General features: G+C 42.8%; 1 protein-coding gene across 1 annotated transcript in view; it reads right to left on the bottom strand.

Annotated features, from left to right (window-relative positions):
- LOC124803204 overlaps positions 1-16,765 on the bottom strand; it is an 809,231-nt gene extending 792,466 nt beyond the window's left edge. The window contains exon 1 of the mRNA XM_047264386.1: positions 16,627-16,765. Within this exon, the coding sequence (XP_047120342.1) occupies positions 16,627-16,765 (139 nt within the window). The remainder of the gene's footprint in view (positions 1-16,626) is intronic.
- Between the last annotated feature and the right edge of the window lie 1,431 nt (positions 16,766-18,196).

Here is an 18,196-nt window from a genome sequence, read left to right as displayed (position 1 = left end):
AGTGTCTGGCGCAGTTGTTAGATCGGTTTCTGCTGCTACATAACAGATTATCTAGATTTAAGTAAGTTTTAACGTGGTGTTATAGTCGGCGCACGAGCGATGGGACAAAGCAACTCCGAGGTATCGATGAAGTGGGGATTTTCCCGCACGACCATTTCAAGAGTGTACAGTGAATATCAGGAATCCGGTAAAACATCAAATCTCCGACATCACTGAGACAGGGATAAGATCTGGTTTTAACGGGATCAACGACGGCTGAAGAGAATCGTTCAGCGTGACAGAAATGCAACACCAGCAAATTGCTGCAGATTTCAATGCTGGGTCGTCAGTAAGTGTCAGCGTGCAAACCATTCAGCGAAACATTATCGATATGGGCTTTCGGAGCAGAAGGCCCACTCGTGTACCCTTGATAACTTTACGACACAAAGCATCACGTCTCGTTTAGGCCAGTCAACACCGCCATTGGACTGTTCATGAGCGGAAACAAGTTGCCTGGGTGGACGAGTCTCGTTTCGCATTGTATCGAGCGGATGGAGGTGACGTGGTATGGAGACAACCTCATGAATCCATGGACCCTGCATGTGAGCAGGGGACTGTTCAAGCTGATGAAGGCACTGTAATGGTGTGGGGTGTGTGCAGTTGAAGTGATACCACTCTGGCAGGTGAAACATACGTAAATATCCTGAAAGAGATTTTCACTCTGCAGCGGAGTGTGCGCTGATATGAAACTTCCTGGCAGATTAAAACTTTGTGCCGGACCGAAACTCGAATTCGGGACCTTTGCCTAGGTAAAGGTCCCGAGTTCGAGTCTCGGTCCGGCATAGAGTTTTAATCCGCCAGGAAGTTTCATGTAAACATCCTGCCTGGTCACATACATCCATTCAACCCCATTGTGCATTCCGACGGACATCGGCAATTGCAGCAGGATAATGCGACACCCCACATGTCCATAGTTGCTACCGAGTGGCTCCAGGAACACTCTTCTCAGTTTGAACTCTTCCGCTGCCCAACCCCCATACATTAGCATTATTGAGTATATCTAGGATGGTTTGCAACGTGCTGTCCAGAAGAGATCTCAATCCCTTCCTACTCTTACGGATATATGGACAGTATTGCAGGATTCATGGTGTCAATTCCCTCCAGCACTACTTCAGACACTAGTCGAGTCCATGCCACGTCGTGTTGTGGTACTTCTGCATTCTCGCGGGGGTCCTACACTGTGTTAGGTAGATGTACACCTTTCTTTGGCTCTTCAGTGTACAAACTGTGACGTTAACTATTTACATAACGAATCAACAGAAAAAGTGCATTCTCGCGGGGGTCCTACACTGTGTTAGGTTGATGTACACCTTTCTTTGGCTCTTCAGTGTACAAACTGTGACGTTAACTATTTACATAACGAATCAACAGAAAAAGTGGATCATAATAATGTGTTCGAACGTTATGAATTACCTGTAAGGAAAACGATTTACTGACAGTCAGCACGGATTGAGGGGACGTCGTTCTATTGAAATCTGACTTGTTCTTTACCCTCGCGAAATAATGACTGCTATCTGAGCCGTGGCGCGGCAATCGGGCGCAAGACGCCATCGATTACCCCTCTGGTTGAGGTTGGCACTATGTGCGATCGCGAGCGCCTCCTGTCGGAGCGGGTCCTAACGAGGGAGTGAGTGTGAGTACGGGAGTCTGGGGCGGAAAGCAGGGGAGAACGGACATTGCGGCCGCACTGAGGCGACAAGAGAAGAGTTGTTGTGCACGGCCGAGAAGGGAGCGTTGAGCAATGCGGCAGTCAGCATCGCTTTCCGGGGGACAGAGAGTTGCGGCAGTCCAGCGAGCAGACACCAGCTCCGGGAGCAGTGCTCCGGTTTGTGGACATGACGTGGGTCGTACTTTGGCGCAGTATAGTTTGCTTGGTACGCATCTGCTGCTCCCTTTATGCCCACGTGTGTTGTTCTGTCCGTATGTGCATTGAAAAGGCTACGCTCCGGCTGGAACAGTGGCTGGTGCTTTACGTTCATGCACCCTGACTCATTTCTTTTGCTGCAGGCAGCTGTAATTTCAGAGATTTTTTTTTCGTCGCGATTGTCTTAGCCCGGTGGTGCCTAGTATCCGAGAACAAGACAGCCAACGTGTGACCTGTTATTTTGGGTCTTGGAGTCCTGTTTGGGCAACCTAGTTATCACGCACACACATGTATTGCTGCCGAGTGAGGTTAGTCCTAATCTTGTGGAACTGAGCTTTCAGTGATTGGCTTGTCTGCAAATTAATTAATTTAACCTTTGTGGTGTGTTGTTTTTTTGATTTCAATGGTGAATTTCTTGTCATTCATTTGTGTATGTTTCGCCGTTAATGATAACTGTAAGATAGCAAGGACTTGAAGGGCTTGGGTATCGTGACTGTATTTTTGGGAACTGTTTAATTTGATTTCTTGTTTATCGTTCTCGTGAAAACTCATGCCAAGTTTACTAATTTCCGCCTGTGGTCCGGAAGTTGGTTTGAAGGTAAATCTGTTGGTAAATCTTTACTGGACCTGACTGTTAACTGATCTTGCGTTGAACTAATGCCATTATTAAATCGTTTCTTGTGTGCTATAAATTGTATTACCATAGACAAGGAGACAGGGCACATTCTGTGGTCGAGGGGTAGGCACGGTTGCTGCTTTGCCCGTGGCGTCTTGTCGCTCGCTATCATTTCATGCATTAATACGGGCGGCGTGAGATTTGTTTGCTCGCGGTTGTATGGCCGCTAGTCAGCTGTGCCTGCTCCCGCTTCATGGTGTGCCGTGTTTCGTAAGGCGTACGCCGACTTTCAGTCACAGTTACTCCTGTGTTGCTGTCGGTCGCTTACCGAAACGTTAATCTGTTTTAGCACGGTGGCCACTGGGCCGTGACGATGTCCGTTGATGACCAGCGTTGGGGTGGTCGTCCGCTCTAAGTGGCTTCGGTCGCTTGGACTTGGCAGTTACCTTCTGGTTAAACAGATCAAACTTGTTTACTTGCTGTAAATTCCTAAGTAGTTTGTGAGAAAAGTTGTAACTCAGCTTTTCATGATTTTACACAATTCAAGCATTTTGGTAAGGCATTTTCCTATCTATGTTTTATTTAAATGAGAATTCTTTATTGGGGTTATTCACCTGTTGAACCTTAACATAAAATTTCTAATTTAGCTTTCATGATTTTACTTAATTTAAGCATTCTTGTAAAGCAGTCCTTTATCTACGTTTTATTGATTGGTAATTCTTTATTAGGGTTATTCACTGGTTGAAGGTTAACATATGTTTGTAACCAAGTTTATGTCCTTGCTTAATTGAGATTTGTTAAGAACCTTTATTGCTGGAAGATCATTAAAGCTTGGGTGCTTGTAATTGTGAATACTGTTATCTGTCTATGTTGTGGGCTACCCTTCCACTTCCACAGCCAGGCTGTCCTATCTACCTGTACACTATCAACAGGGGAAGCAAATTCTATATTTTAGATTTCCAGAAGGCTTTTGACGCCGTTACTCACCAGAGACTTCTAACCGAATTGCCTGCCTACAGTGTATTGACTCAGAAAACAGAAGTAATAACTAGCTTTCCCTATGGAAGTGTTATAGGCTCTCTGCTCTTCCTGATGTATATAAACAAAGTAGGAGACAATCTGGGCAGCCCTCTCATATTGTTTGCAGGTGATCCTGCAATTTATCGTCTAGTATAGCCATCATAAGATCGAAACCGATTGCAAAATGGCTTACGCACAATATCTGTATGGTGCAGAAAGTGGCAGTAGTCTCTCAATAAGGGAAAGTGTGTGGTCATACGCATGTATACGGAAAGAAATCCGTTAAATTTCCACATGACATTTCCGTTCCCTAACCTCTCGGGGATGGTTTCCTGCAGTTTGTCCTCATTTAGCAACCTCACTATGTGTGGTATTCATTCTGACATCTGGAGATGCCACACAGGATATGACTTTAATTCGTTTTTATTTTTGAGATTTCTGTAGTTTCATCTTTCTAGTTCATATGCAAGGTAAAGAAAAACACAAAAATATAGATATCTCAGCCGCAACATATAGTAAGCAATGCTGTTGCGTTACAGGTAGAACAACGACTACTCTAAGAAAGTGGCCGGATATGGGCCATCTCCTGCGCATAGTTAATCCCACTGTGGCGTTCGCTGTGTTATTCAGTGGTTTGGTATTTAACTAATTTGTAAATGGAAATGATAATCTTATTTTATTACATTGAGTAATTACTAAATAATTTTTCTTCCGGTTAAAGATTTGGTCAAGTTGCTAAAGAACTCCAAGTTAACGTCGTGTTAAAGTGTTGTCTGTAAGTTGTGTAAGTGTCACTAAATCACAGTTCATACAACATATTCTACACAACTATTGATTAAGATGGAAGCAATTATCTTCAGCAAAATGATCATTAAAACCACCGAATATCAGCCGCACACAACACTGACATATGTTACCTGAAACAATATTCTCGCAACTCGTGCGTAATTAATTTCGGCTCCATACATCAGGTAGAAAAGTTTCTTATAAGGATCGTGCTATGAGCACTGTTTTTAAAGAACCAATCTGATTCGAATCATTTTCATTAAAATGAGTTCGGGACCACCGGTGCACATTTATTTTTACACATTTGTATTACGTTCAGCATTTATGTCTGCAGAGTTGCGTAATTTGAATTTGCCACTGTGATAATTGTTAAGATGGCGGCAGACAATTGATAGAGACTTTCTATTGTTAGAGCAGATAAGTATTTTAAATGCTTATTGAACTTTACAGAAACTCTACTTTCGTACTGTGCACTATTTAGACTTCAACAAGCAAACATATGATTTGTTTCTAAGGAAAACATAGACAAAAACGCGATACAAGTCGCTATCATCAATGGCAGCGCTCGTTGCAGCGGAAAGAAATAATTAACACAGATAATGCTTACTGAGAGAGGGATTAAAGTTACAAATAATTATTCACTCATATTTATAATAATAATGAACTCTATTTTCAAGTAATAATTAACAAATAATTACAATTTCTTAACAGACCTCAGTTTGATATGCGTCCGCAGTCTACAAAAGCCAACCAACAAAATGTAAAAAGAAAAGAAGACAATCGCAGATCATAAAAGGAATTTACAATTATCATTGTCTTTGTATGATACAGATCGATATGTCTAATTATATCATAGAATATTATATAAATAATTAATTCACTATCAGTTTTCATTGTTTTTTCATTCATCGAATACATAATGTTTATAACTGTTAGAGGCATAATTTCCTCTCGTCGCACAGTAGCCAAATATTTATTTCGTGAATGTTACACCACGACTACAATACATCAGAAATAAATATATCGTAACGATGCACTGATGTCCAGCACGCCACAGTAGAGAGCATCGACTGCTTTGATGCAGTCATGTGAAATGAATTGAGAACGAAAGAATACAAAACTGTATTGCAATTTAATAAGGGAAGACGCAACAACAGCTAAGTGTTAAGGCTCAGACAGAATATGCGACAGTGTCTTGCAGGAAGGCGTTTGATATAGTGGACTACTGTCGTGTTATAGCTGTAATAAGCGAGAAATCCGTAGGATCCCTATTTCTATTTCAATCCTTTAAAACCTTCAGTCGAAGGACTGTCCTGATGGTGTCCATTATCTGTTCCTATCTTGTGCTAATCTATTCGTCTCTGAAGAACTACTACATTCAATGTTCACCATGTTGCGATTTGCGTACATTGCTTCTTGCCTATTCCAGTCATTTTTCTTATCTAGCGCTCCTTCCAGCTTCCTGGATATCGTAGCAAATATTCCACTAAAGTTTCCCGTTTTGTCTTGCAGCTTTCCTACGACCATTCTTTTTGATACTTCTAAATTTCGTACTTTATCTGCCAAATTATTGTTAGACATTAATAAATAAAACCACTAAGTCATTATCATTACTTCTATTGGTACTAAAAATAAACTTTAGTTCAAATGTGCGTTCCGTGCAGATGCTACAACGGCCTGGAGGAATGTTGAAAGGTGGTAAAACTATTTATAGCCTGGCAGGGCTATTTCATAGTAGGAGTTGCCAAAAAACGATGACATGAATGTGGTAGACGTGTGGAAAATTTCTAACTTTATACCATATCTCTTTACGTGTAGATGGCCCCTTAAGTTGGGTACTCAGTAGCAGGAATTCGTAATAAAATGAAAACATCTTTAAATATAACGTCTTGTAGCGCGATGCAGGCAAGAACTACAATATTTTGTTCTCTGGTCCTTGGTTTCATAATAATGCAATGATATAGGAGTATTGCAGGTAACAGGAGAGTATAAGCTATTCATGCATGTGCATGCTGAACAGGAAAATGGGAAATGTAATTACGTTTGCAGAATCAAATTAAACACAATTCAGGCACATTGCACTTACATCATCCAAAATTACAATTATTTATTTCTGTATTTGTCTTTAATTATTAAACAGTTGGCAGAATTCATCTAAGAGTAATTAACCTTCTGATCATCGTACATACAATCAGTGGATAAATTATGAGAGTGTGCAGAAGAAGACAGAACTGAGTTAATTGAGAATAGTTCTATAGTCATGCGGATGGTTAAAATATGTGAAGCAAAGACCAGATCTTGCAGTAGTCAGAATTTGTTAGGGAGGCTGTAAAATCTGACACGAGAACGGCAAGACTCGGGATAGATATGGTGACGACTGATGAAATGAAATGGAAGGAAGATAAGAACCTCTGGTCAGATAAGTTAAGGTTCACATCAACAGCGACCGTAAAAGAGGTAACTGGAGCAGAAAGTATCATGAATAAGAAGATACGGTGGAGACAGGAGTCTTCTCGTTTGAATCGACAGCAAACCAACACCGACAATACTTCAGGTATACATGGCTGCATCACAAGCGACAGATGAAGAGACAGAGAAAATATATGAGAACACTGAACATGTGATGCAGTAAGAAATGAGAGATCGTAATCTACTAATCACGGCTGACTGAAACCCGAAGTAGGGGAAGGAAAAGAAAATATAGTTGCATGAGAATATTAGGTTGGTAGTACGACGGAAAGAGAAGAAACACGAATTAAGTTCATCAACAAATATCAGCTAGTGTAAGCACAAGGAGAAGTAGTATACTTGAAGATACGTTAAGATTTCACTTGGATTACTTCATGATCATAAACACATACTAAAATCAGCTATTAGATTGTTAGGCGTACCCAGTAGCTGATATAGACTCAGATCACTATATGGTAATGATACAGTCTATGCTAAAGTTTAAGAGAATTCTCTTGAAGAATCAATGTGGAAAGAAGTAGGGTAATGTATTGCTGAGGAATCATGAGTTCTCTACGGCTGTAAATACTTAGATAATGAATACCGCAAGAGGCAATTCACTTTATGAAAAATCGACATCACTAAAAAGGCAATCGCGGAAAGTGGACAGACTAATACAGATACAATGAAAGGAACTTCTAAAACACCTTGAGTAACGGAAAAAATATATCAACTGTCCGACGAAGGAAGAAATACCAGAAATGCTATAAATAAAGGACGATATACAACAATCCAAATCAGTTCTGAATGAAGTACTTAGGAATTGCAGGGATGCCACAACGAAATGGCTGCCGTAAAAATGTGAAAGAAACGGAAACCAAATCGCCGTTGGAAGGACTGATTTAGAATACAGAAAAGTCCAAAAACTTTATTAAAAATAAAAGTAGAGGCCTCAACATCAGGAGAGAGAGAGTACTGAGGCAAATTTTAGGCGCTGATGAATGAGCAGAGAGATGGAACTGCTCTCTTTTAAGCTCTAAACGAACAGGAGAAAATGTCTGATGTCGTTATAGAAGAAATGGTAGTTGATCTCAAGGACACAGGAGATGCAACAGTAGAGTTGTAGCTTAAGAGGGCTTTGGAACACTTGCAATCAAATAAAACTGAAGGTGCAGATAACATTCTTCGGAATTTCTAAAATCATTATGGAAAGTGGCTACCAAACAACTGTTCAAGTTGGTTTCTAGAAACTATGAGATATACCATCGGAATTTCGGAAAAATATCTTCCACAAGAACAATCGTATAATTTAACTTAATAGGTCATGCATCCAAGTAGCTGATAAGAATATTGTAAAGACGAATGGAAGAGAAAATTGAGGATATGTTAGATGATGATCAGTTTAAATTCAGGAAAGGCCACCAGGTGGCAGTTCTGACGTTGCGCCTGATACTGGAAGGGAAGATAAGACGTTAAGGAATAACTTCCACAATAATATAGAGAGCTGTACAGCGTAATAGCTGTGGAGGAAGGCAGAGATTGGTATACATCTATCAAATAACGAAGAAACCAAGTGCTACTCTGAAGTTGGCGCAGGAAAGGAATTTGTGGTGTCCTGGATTAAAGGAGTCAGAAGTCTGATGCCAAAAAAATAAAAATAAAAATTCCGAATATCCTTGCCACATGCCCATAACATAACAAACACGGAAGGGTAATCCGCAGTTTTCTCCGTCATTTAGCTTGTTGTCAGATTTTTAAAGCTAGATTATGCAGGGCAATGCTCCTTTCTTAACATCTCGAGCGTCAGAAAATCTAATTAAGCTCGCTACAGACGTTTTATTAAGCACAGACTCTGCTGCAAGTGACGACGTAAGTTTCTGCGTGACGCCTTTAATGGTGCCAGAAAATTAACGCCACAGGCTTTCAATTTTGCTGGAAGTAGGCGGCATTGTGGGAACAAGGCGTCGACGCCTTTGAAGCACTCAGTGCCTTTAAGCACAATACTGCGCGGAGAGGCTGCCTTCAAAGAGAGCACGAAGCGTCTACAGCTGCGGCTGTGAGTACTGACGTGCACGTGCTCGAGGGCATTGACACAGGGGCGATTCGAAAACAGCGGGAGCTACGAAACTTAATGGCGTGGGCGCACAGGGGTCACTAATCGGTCAGCCATTCCACAATGCTGCAATCTTACCAACAGTTGTTTTCCTCCAAGACCACCAGCCTTAGCCCCGTTCTTCCACCTTCCCTCCCCTTCCTAAAACTTCGGCTTGAAAACTCGTACTTTGCTCTCAGTGGAAACGAACGTGAAAGCACCATTACGTGCTGTAACAGCGTCACTAATGCTGACACCATTGTGTGATGGCGTGAACAGTAATGCGTCACTTTTACCGGCCAGGGCAGCCACATCTACCCCACGATGGAATGTGCAGCATCTGTTTTTTGGGGCCTTCCAACAGTGCAGAGAGTGATGGGTCATTCAGTATCAACAGTCTTTATACAACACGGTAGAGTATGCATTTCTCTCTTTGCTAGTCCTATGTGTACCCTTATTCACATTTAACTCTTATTACTCACGTACGTCGCTGGCCACAGAAATTCCAACACCATAGAGGCATCATGCAAAAGGTATCAAACTAGCCTGAAGTGTGCTACATATTTGGATATGCGTGGTGTTACCTTTTAAGCATTACCTCCGAGAGTACATAGCAGGAATACTAACAAAATTTTGTGTTCAGGGCAAGATTACGCTGCCAGTTTCTCTTTCAGAAATTGTATCTAAATGTTCGGCGTTTGTGAGAAGACCGTGTTGCATGCCATCTAAAAGGAGGAGCGTCTACTAGCACGTGCGACCGAGTCGAAACGATATAATGGTATAGGGTGTCATTGCGAACACAATACGATCATCTCTGGTTCGCATAGCCGGTAATTTGGACAGCATGGTTTACATTTATGATGTGGCAAGGCTGCTGGCTCTACGCTGTCCTCTAAGACTCCATGACCTATACTTCAACAAAATAACGCAAGTCCGCGTGCTACTCCTGCTGTCTATACTTACCGTGACACTGAGGGTGTTCGACTGTTGCCTTGGCTAGCAATTTTTCTGTATGTCTTACACAAATGATGCATCTGGTCCTGCATTGCCGAGACACTGGCAATAATAAATTTCCTGATATGGGCTGCATTCGCACCAGCACGTCTTTTCCTCTGATTGGGAATCTCAGACGTCCCCTCAATAATAGTTTTCTCTGATCCAGCAGGTAGCATTTGATGGTGGAGTCTCTAATTCAGAAATCGATAAAGATCTAAACTGGATTAATTAATGTAATGTAGCTGTCGGGTGAATTTATTCCTTTAAAACTAATGTTCTTGTTGAAACATGAAATAAAACGACCACTACAGAACATCAAATTTACCAGCTTGAAAAGAAAGGTGATAGCATGTGTAGTTGTTAATGAAAATATAACATAAACAGGGATTCTCACAAAATAGGTAAGTGCGGTATAGAAATACGGTATTAATCTGAATCTTGACAGTAGGCCATAGGTTGTTAAACACTTGTTGCAAATGACTTAACCAGATGTATCCCGTGCTTATACTTTGCAGTCCACCAAAATGTGCGTTTCAGAGCGTACCATGTACCACATCTTGTTATTCCCTTTCCTAATCTACCTGCTAATGAAGCGAAGGAAAAATGTGTGCGTGTATTCTTCCGCGCGAGCCTTGAATTGTCTTAGTACCGTCTTCGCATGGCCCTTACGTAAGATTTACGTTGGTGACAATACATCGTTATAGTCCCAATGTATTTCACAAATAGAACATCTCACCTCAAGGGATTCCCATTAGAATTCACGCAGAATTACCTCACTATGTGCTGATCGAACCTACCGGTAATAAATCTAGTAGCACACCTCTAAATTGCGTCGACGTCTTCCATTATTCCGATCTGGTGGAGATCACAAACACTCGAGTAGTACGCGTTCTCCCTTGTAGATGAGCTACACTTACCGACTCTGGATCAGTGCCTGGTTACAAGAAAGCGAAAGATCTGGGTATCCATCCTCATGCATGACCACTCAACTACCGCACACGACCCGCAGAAGTTGGCTGGATGTCTATCAAGAAAATTCTTGTTCCTTTAGGTTTGGACAGAAATTTGGAAATGTGTTGTAAGGTCTTATGGGACCAAACTGCTGAGGTCATCGGTCCCTAAGCCTACACACTAGTTAATCTAACGTAAACTAAGTTATGCTATGGACAACACACACACACACACACACACACACACACACACACACACACACACACACACACCCATGCCCGAGGGAGGACTCGAACATCCGACGTGGGTAGCCGCAAGGACCGTGCAAGGCGCCTCAGACCGCAAAGCTACCCCGCGCGGCCTGAAGGTTTGCTCAGCACACTTCAGGAGATGGGATTCAGTATAATCTTGTGGAACATCAATTTGCTTTCTACATAAAAGTTTCCTGGCTATGGTACCTTGTCATAATGTATAAAACTACTGCTGCTGGTGAAAAACCAACGTTTCGGCCACGGTTGCAGCGGCCTTCTTCTGGGTCTTCACCAGTAGACCCAGAAGAAGACCGCTGCAACCGTGCCCGAAACGTTGGTTTTTCACCAGCAGCAGTAGTTTTATACAATATGACGCGGTACCATACCCAGAAAAACTTTATGTCGACAGACTCTGGCTGCGGAAGCCTACATAATTATAAGTTGCTTTCTGTACGGGAAAAATCGCATGCACATGTTCGACAACAGGTTGCTGTATTGGTGCCGGCCGGTGTGCCCAAGCGGTTCTAGGCGCTTCAGTCTGGAACCGCGCGACCGTTACGGTCGCAGGCTCGAATCCTGCCTCGGGCATGGATGTGTGTGATGTCCTTAGGTTTGTTAGGTTTAAGTAGTTCTAAGTTCTAGGGGACTGATGACCTCAGATGTTAAGTCCCATAGTGCTCAGAGCCATTTTTTGCTATATTGGTCTCGGGCTACTCTATTTGGAAGCCGTAACATGCATCTTATTTCACCCTGTGTGAACGATGCGTCACCAAGTGCCTGAACGGTGTCATAATTTGTGAAATTTGTTCAGTTTTCAACATTTCTTAACCCGATCCCCTGGCAGTTTATACCATTTCTGGTGGAGTACCACTATTCAAAGTACTCGCGATATACACTTGACACAGAATCGACTGAGAAACACAGCGGTTAAAAATGCGGGGTTGTTATAGTGTACCATACGACGGTCAACAACGATTTTTCCACAATTTACTGAGGTAATGAGACATTTATTGACAGATTTAAACTGTTTGGTGAAGCTAAACCTTCGCTGCGTACTCAGACTGTGGAACAATCCTTTCCTGGGATGTTTACTAGAAGTTCTAATCCAGCATACTATACAGAAAGGCTTCTGTTGAATTTGGAACGCACAAGAGGGTACTAGCAGAAGTGAAACTGTGAGACTGGGGTTCGAGTCAGACCTGGATATCTCTGTCGGCCTGTGAATGGCAAGTGCTCGATTCTCGACCTGGCACTCTGTTGTAATCCGAGAGGCAGTTAGTTAATAAACACGTATAACGCACTCACAAACATTTAATGAAGTTCCAATGATCTTATAAGAATAGTTCACAATTTTTATAAGTCAGACAGTCATCATTTCGTTTGTAACATTACAAAAATAAACAGATAACAAAGTTGATGCTGTACAATATTTTAGATACACTGAAATACAAAACTACCATCTTTCACATTACCTGCTGCTTTGCTGTCGATTTCGTATTGTTCTCTTATATATCCTCTGAAGGTTAAGAGATGTCTCCGCAGGATCGGCGAGGAAAGGAATGTATGGAAATCACTGACAGGAAGAAGTGACAGTGTGGTAGTACACCTCTTAAGATATCAGGGAATAACTTCACTGGCACTAGAGGGTAAACACGCTAGGGGAAGACGGAGATTGCAATACATCCAGCAAATAATCGAGGAGTACTACACTTAGTACCTGGATTCGATTCTTGATACTTCCCAGCATTTTTCATTGGTGGAAGACTCGGAGCCCCGTGATGTCAACTGAAGAGATATTTCAATGAAAAGTAGCAGCTTCAAGGTCCAGAAAGTCGACAACGGCCGGGAGAGTGGTGCGCCGAACCTATACCCCTCCATACCGCATCCAAATGCATCCAGAAGTCATGGCGATCGGTCTGTCACGATTCGCCAATCGGAGCCAGAACGCGAAGCTTCACTTTGCATTTCTTCTGATGTACTAGCGGTACTATGAAAAAAATTGGAAATTTGTGGTAAGGACTATAGGACCTAACTGCTGGGGTCATCGGTCCCTAGGCTTACACACTACTTAATCTAACTAAGGCTAAGGACAACACACACACCCATGCCCGAGGGAGGACTCGAACCTCCGACAGGGGGAGCTGCGCGAACCGTGACAAGACGCCCTGGACCGCACGGATACCCCGCGCTGTTGGTACTATGAAGGGCTCCTTTTTCCACGGCTATAAGTGATTTGGAACTCTGATACTGAGTTGGTTTTTTATGAAGTTTCTATCTGTATTATTTGGTACTGATTTGATTTTACCTTTCCTGTACTAGTGTAGTTTTCTCTTTAATATGTTTTCAGCCATGTACCCCACTTTCCTCAGGCTTTGAGGCTTGCAAAAGTGACTTTAGTCTGAGTCAGGTGACGATGAAAGAATAGTCCTCCACAGGCACGTACGATGCGTTGGATTTGCTTAGAAGTTCCATCCGAACACCGCCTCGTATCATCTTGTTTTTTGCCTTTGTTCGGTATTTACACGGGCTCGGCATTGTTACGACGGAATTTGGTATGGTTAATTTAAGAAGTGGCCGATTGCCCCTCTTGTCGTGATCCAGTTACCATTTGTGGAGGAGTGTGCGCCAAACTTTCTGCGTGTAGTGTTATCCAAGTGGGCGAACGTGTTCTAAGTACTTGCAACTCGTGTAAATAAGGGCGGATTTGTGTACCAGCACAGTACTGCGCAGTCTAACATGGATAACCGCCTTTAAAATACATCCACCCTGGTCGACACACCGACCCTCGTCATTAACCCACGGGGATAAATCGATCCCGGGGCCGAATCGCGGAAGCGGTGTCTTAACATACAGGGCTATCCGGGCAGCTCGGTCAATTGCTGATAGGATGGAAAAATGTATCTATAACCCTTACTTTCTCTTTGTCTGTGTCGCAAGGGGAAACGTACTGGAGGATACAATGTTGAAAATCCTTAGAAAGTACAAGACAGACGAATGATATCCAAACATCTACAAAAACCTAACGTTTTCCACCACTCTCGTTGTAGTGGTGCGTCACTGAAGTACTGAAGGAAGGTGAAGGAAAAAATTAGTTATTAACCATGTGCTGTTTATTACAAACCTATAAGTCTATCGGTTTCGGCCATACATCTCATCTCAGAACGTTTGTCATCATAGAAACTGAATACATGTAATGTACATGAAAATAATATAACATGACAAAAAATATTGGTGTACCGTACACAAATGTACTTACAAGGGAAAACAGATCAGGTGAAGCCGTAACTGATGTTCCTCATAACTCATAAAACATCAAAGTTATCATAATGAAAGTTCACAATCGCCGGCGGCTGTGAGCGAGCGGTTCTAGGCGCTTCGCAGGTTCGAATCCGGCCTCGGGCATGGATGTGTGTGATGTCCTTAGGTTAGTTAGGTTTAAGTAATTCTAAGTCTAGGGAACTGATGACTTCAGATGTTAAGTCCCTTAGTGCTCAGAGCTAGTTCTGAGTCCACACTCAATAGTCAAGTCCAGGACGACAGTGATTAACACCACAGTGTCGGAAATCATAGAGGAACATATATATGAAACAAGCAAAGATACTATCACAAATGGTGATGCCTTTGATACATTCACTGGCGGTAATAAAGTAAGTTGATGAAAGAGAAATATTGCATCTGCTGCAAAGAATTAAATGGTATCTCTGTATTGAACATCTTTAGTAAAAATACATCGAGCTATTTACAGTGAGGCTTATCACTGTTGACATAACAAGGAAACAAGAAGTCAACACAATAGCGAAATGTATACATACATCATGTACAGTGTGCTAAGCAAAGCAACAATGAAATTCATGCTATAAATACGTCGTATTGTTATTAGAGGCTGAATGACCACAAAGCCGAATTTTATAGAATACGTAACGCCAGTTTGTACGGGATTAATTAAAAAACCGTATAGCTCTTTGAAGCCAGTGCTGAATTATTAAATAACTTAGACCATATATCCCGTGCTTGTGGGCAACATGTTATAAACATATGAAAGTATTTGGACAGGGCAGTCAACCTAAAAATAAGTAAAAAGTAAAAGGAGTGGGTGCAAGAGATACGAAAAAGAATCCGAAAGTTCAATCGAGTTTAGATAACACGCTAGTATAGGGAACAGCTATTAGTTGATCATGAGAAGAATCATGTGAGTATACATGTAGAACTCGGGATTAACAACATCCTTTACTGAATGGAAATATGCAACTGTTACCCACACAGGGGACAGATGTGTGTTACAATAACATGAGGTAGTAACACACGAAAATATAATCCTTAATGAAGTACGGTTGCATTGCCATTATGTCTGTAGACCTCTGGTTACACATCATTCTTATTGAATATATAGGCCTACAACTGCCAAGAAGTAGTATATCTAACATTATCATACTAGTGACATACAGTGAAATACAGAAGGAGGAGGTTTCTGAAGAGAAACGGATTTGCGAAAGGAAGAGCTTGTAACTTGGAGGTTCTAAGACAACATAGCTCTTCAAACCTAATGTAAGGAAGTTTTCGGACTCATATTCAAGGAAACAGATGTCGTATTTGATACAGAATCTGGTTTAAGGAAAAGACGACAAGGACAGTTATGATGTAGAGTAGTAGAATGGAGAATAATAATTTCCTTAACATCAAATAAACTACAGGGAGCGAAAGGTTGTATGTGGCTTGTGCAGAAACTAGACTGCAGTTAGATGAGTCGAAGAACTTGAAACGGTTGTTGCGTATCCCTGATGTTAATCTGTACATTGAGAACGCAGTAAAGGAGACCAAATAAAAATTTATTTGAACAATGGCTGTATTTGAATCCAGCGTCGTTTATTTTTTTTAAAGCATTCTACCAGTTTCGACAACAAACGATGTCACCTTCAGGCCCCACGCGTAACCTGCTATCCATAACCGTTTTCATGTGCAATGAACATAATCGTATGCAGCAGGCTAAAACTAACTGGGTTATTTACTTTCCGTGGCAATAACAAGCCAGTCACGGTCAGACTATGTGGGTTGGGACAATCAGAAGTCTGGAAATGGATTGGAAGCATTTGATATATGGTGCTTTCGCAAAATTTTAGATAGTAAGAAAAAGTGTGAAGTAAGGGAGGACTAAAAAGAAACAATTTATGGCAGACTTATCAGAAAAAGGGACACGGTACTTGAATGTCTGCTACGACGTGTAGGAACGCCTTTCATAGGAAAGAGCATTAGAATGAAAAAGTAGCTCTGGCACGCACCAAAACGGAAAACAGACTGTGCAGGTGAAAAATTGCCGCCGTATAAGAAAAGATGAAGGAAGCATCAGATCAATTGGAAGACGCAATTGGAAATAACGAAAACCTTCTTTTTTGTGATTTAATTTTGAGATAACTTTCACAATTTTTTCAATGCATCACTTAGAGATCTTCGCGAGCTGCGACTGGGCTCTCTCTCCAGCGAGACGAAGCTGCGGGGATCGGACAGACTTGAACCAGGGAGGGGTGTGGGGCCAGCCGCGATCAATTTGCGCGGGCGTCGGGCATACCGGCGGGTGATGTATCCCGGCTGGCGAGTCCGGGCTGACGTGTAGCGGGCTGCGGCGTGGCGGCTGGCAGGCGCGCGCCCGGCCACAATGTCGCCGACATTAGCCGCCGCGTGCCGGCGTCGGCAGGCGCGCCCGGCATCCACGCGCGATGGACGCCGGGGCGCTGGAACACACGGCGCCGGCGGCCAACTACGGCCGTCTACTGGCTGCACACCCAACCACTCGTACACAGCTCTATCCTCTCTGCCACACAGCACCTTGGTCGTTTAGTAAATGTGCGCATAATTTAAAGGATCACGTGCTCTTGCGCTTATTGTGAAATGTTCGGGTTATGACACTGCAATGGTCTAGCCGAATTGAGTTGCAGACTGAAAGGTGACTGTCGAGTCGGCAGCTAGGGGGGCAGGGGAGGAAATTACACAAACAGGCAAAACATAGACCTAAATTATGCGATACACGTCATCACACGCAAGTAAGAATTTAATTCACAATGTGTTGCATTTAATAAAAGCATTTCCATTGGTCTATAGTCGAGTACAATACGTATGTCTAGCATACAGGGTGGTCGGAAATTCCCGTTACAAACGTCTAGGACTTGTAGAGGGTAGTGAGTACAGAACACGTTGAATAGGAACCCATGTCCGGAATCGTATCGTTTCCGTTCTACGACAGTTTCATTTCAGATGTGTACCTCGTCAACGTCTGCTTAGAGCAAGAGACGTCTCAGAGTTCCCTGTCCTGGTATGCAACAGGGTAGACACGTGTACTACGTCAAACGATCCCCAGATGTCACTTACTGCCCGCTTTGTCGTGAGATAGAGTCAATACCTGTACATCACCGATAGAGGAAGACGATGCAGTACACGTTTGCGGAATACACAGACATGCTCTTTGTGTATGGCGAAGCTGGAGGTAACGGAAGAGCTGCTGGTCAGCTGTATCACGAACGTTTTCCACACCGTCACACTCCATCGCACGAACTGTTTGCCCAAGTTACACAACGGCTACGAGAAACGGGAACCTTCACCGTGAGGAGGCAGGACTGTGGTGCTCCACGGCGACGCCACACTCCCGAATTTGGAGAAGGTGTACTGCGTCGCATTGAAGAGAGCCCGTCAACGAGTTCGCGAACAATTGCGCGTGCAATGGCTGCTAGTCACAGTACCGTCTTGGACGTCCTGCATAAGCAACAATTACATCCGTACTACTTAAAAAGGGTACACGATATGGGTCCAGCAGACTTTCCACAACGCGTCGCCTTCTGCACATGGTTCCTGCACCGTTGCATCGACGCACCCTTGCTTCCACGTCGAGTTCTCTTCACAGTTGAATGTAGGTTCACAAGGGATTAGGTCCTGAATGCTCGAAATAACCATGTGTGCGGACGAAAACCCTCGTGCCACGCATGTTCAGGGATTTCAAGACAGGTATGATGAAAGATGGATAGGCCACGGTGGTCCAACCGCGTGGCCGCCACGACCGCCGGATTTAACCAATATGGACTACTTCTTGTGGGGTCGTATGAAGAGCCTAATTTATGAGACACCTGTAGAGACAGAGGAAGATCTGC

The sequence above is a fragment of the Schistocerca piceifrons genome, chromosome 6 (genome assembly GCF_021461385.2).
Source record: "Schistocerca piceifrons isolate TAMUIC-IGC-003096 chromosome 6, iqSchPice1.1, whole genome shotgun sequence".
Lineage (NCBI taxonomy): Eukaryota > Metazoa > Arthropoda > Insecta > Orthoptera > Acrididae > Schistocerca > Schistocerca piceifrons.
The sequence above is the reverse complement of the archived record's forward strand: the minus strand, read 5'-3'. Positions and strand labels throughout refer to the sequence as shown.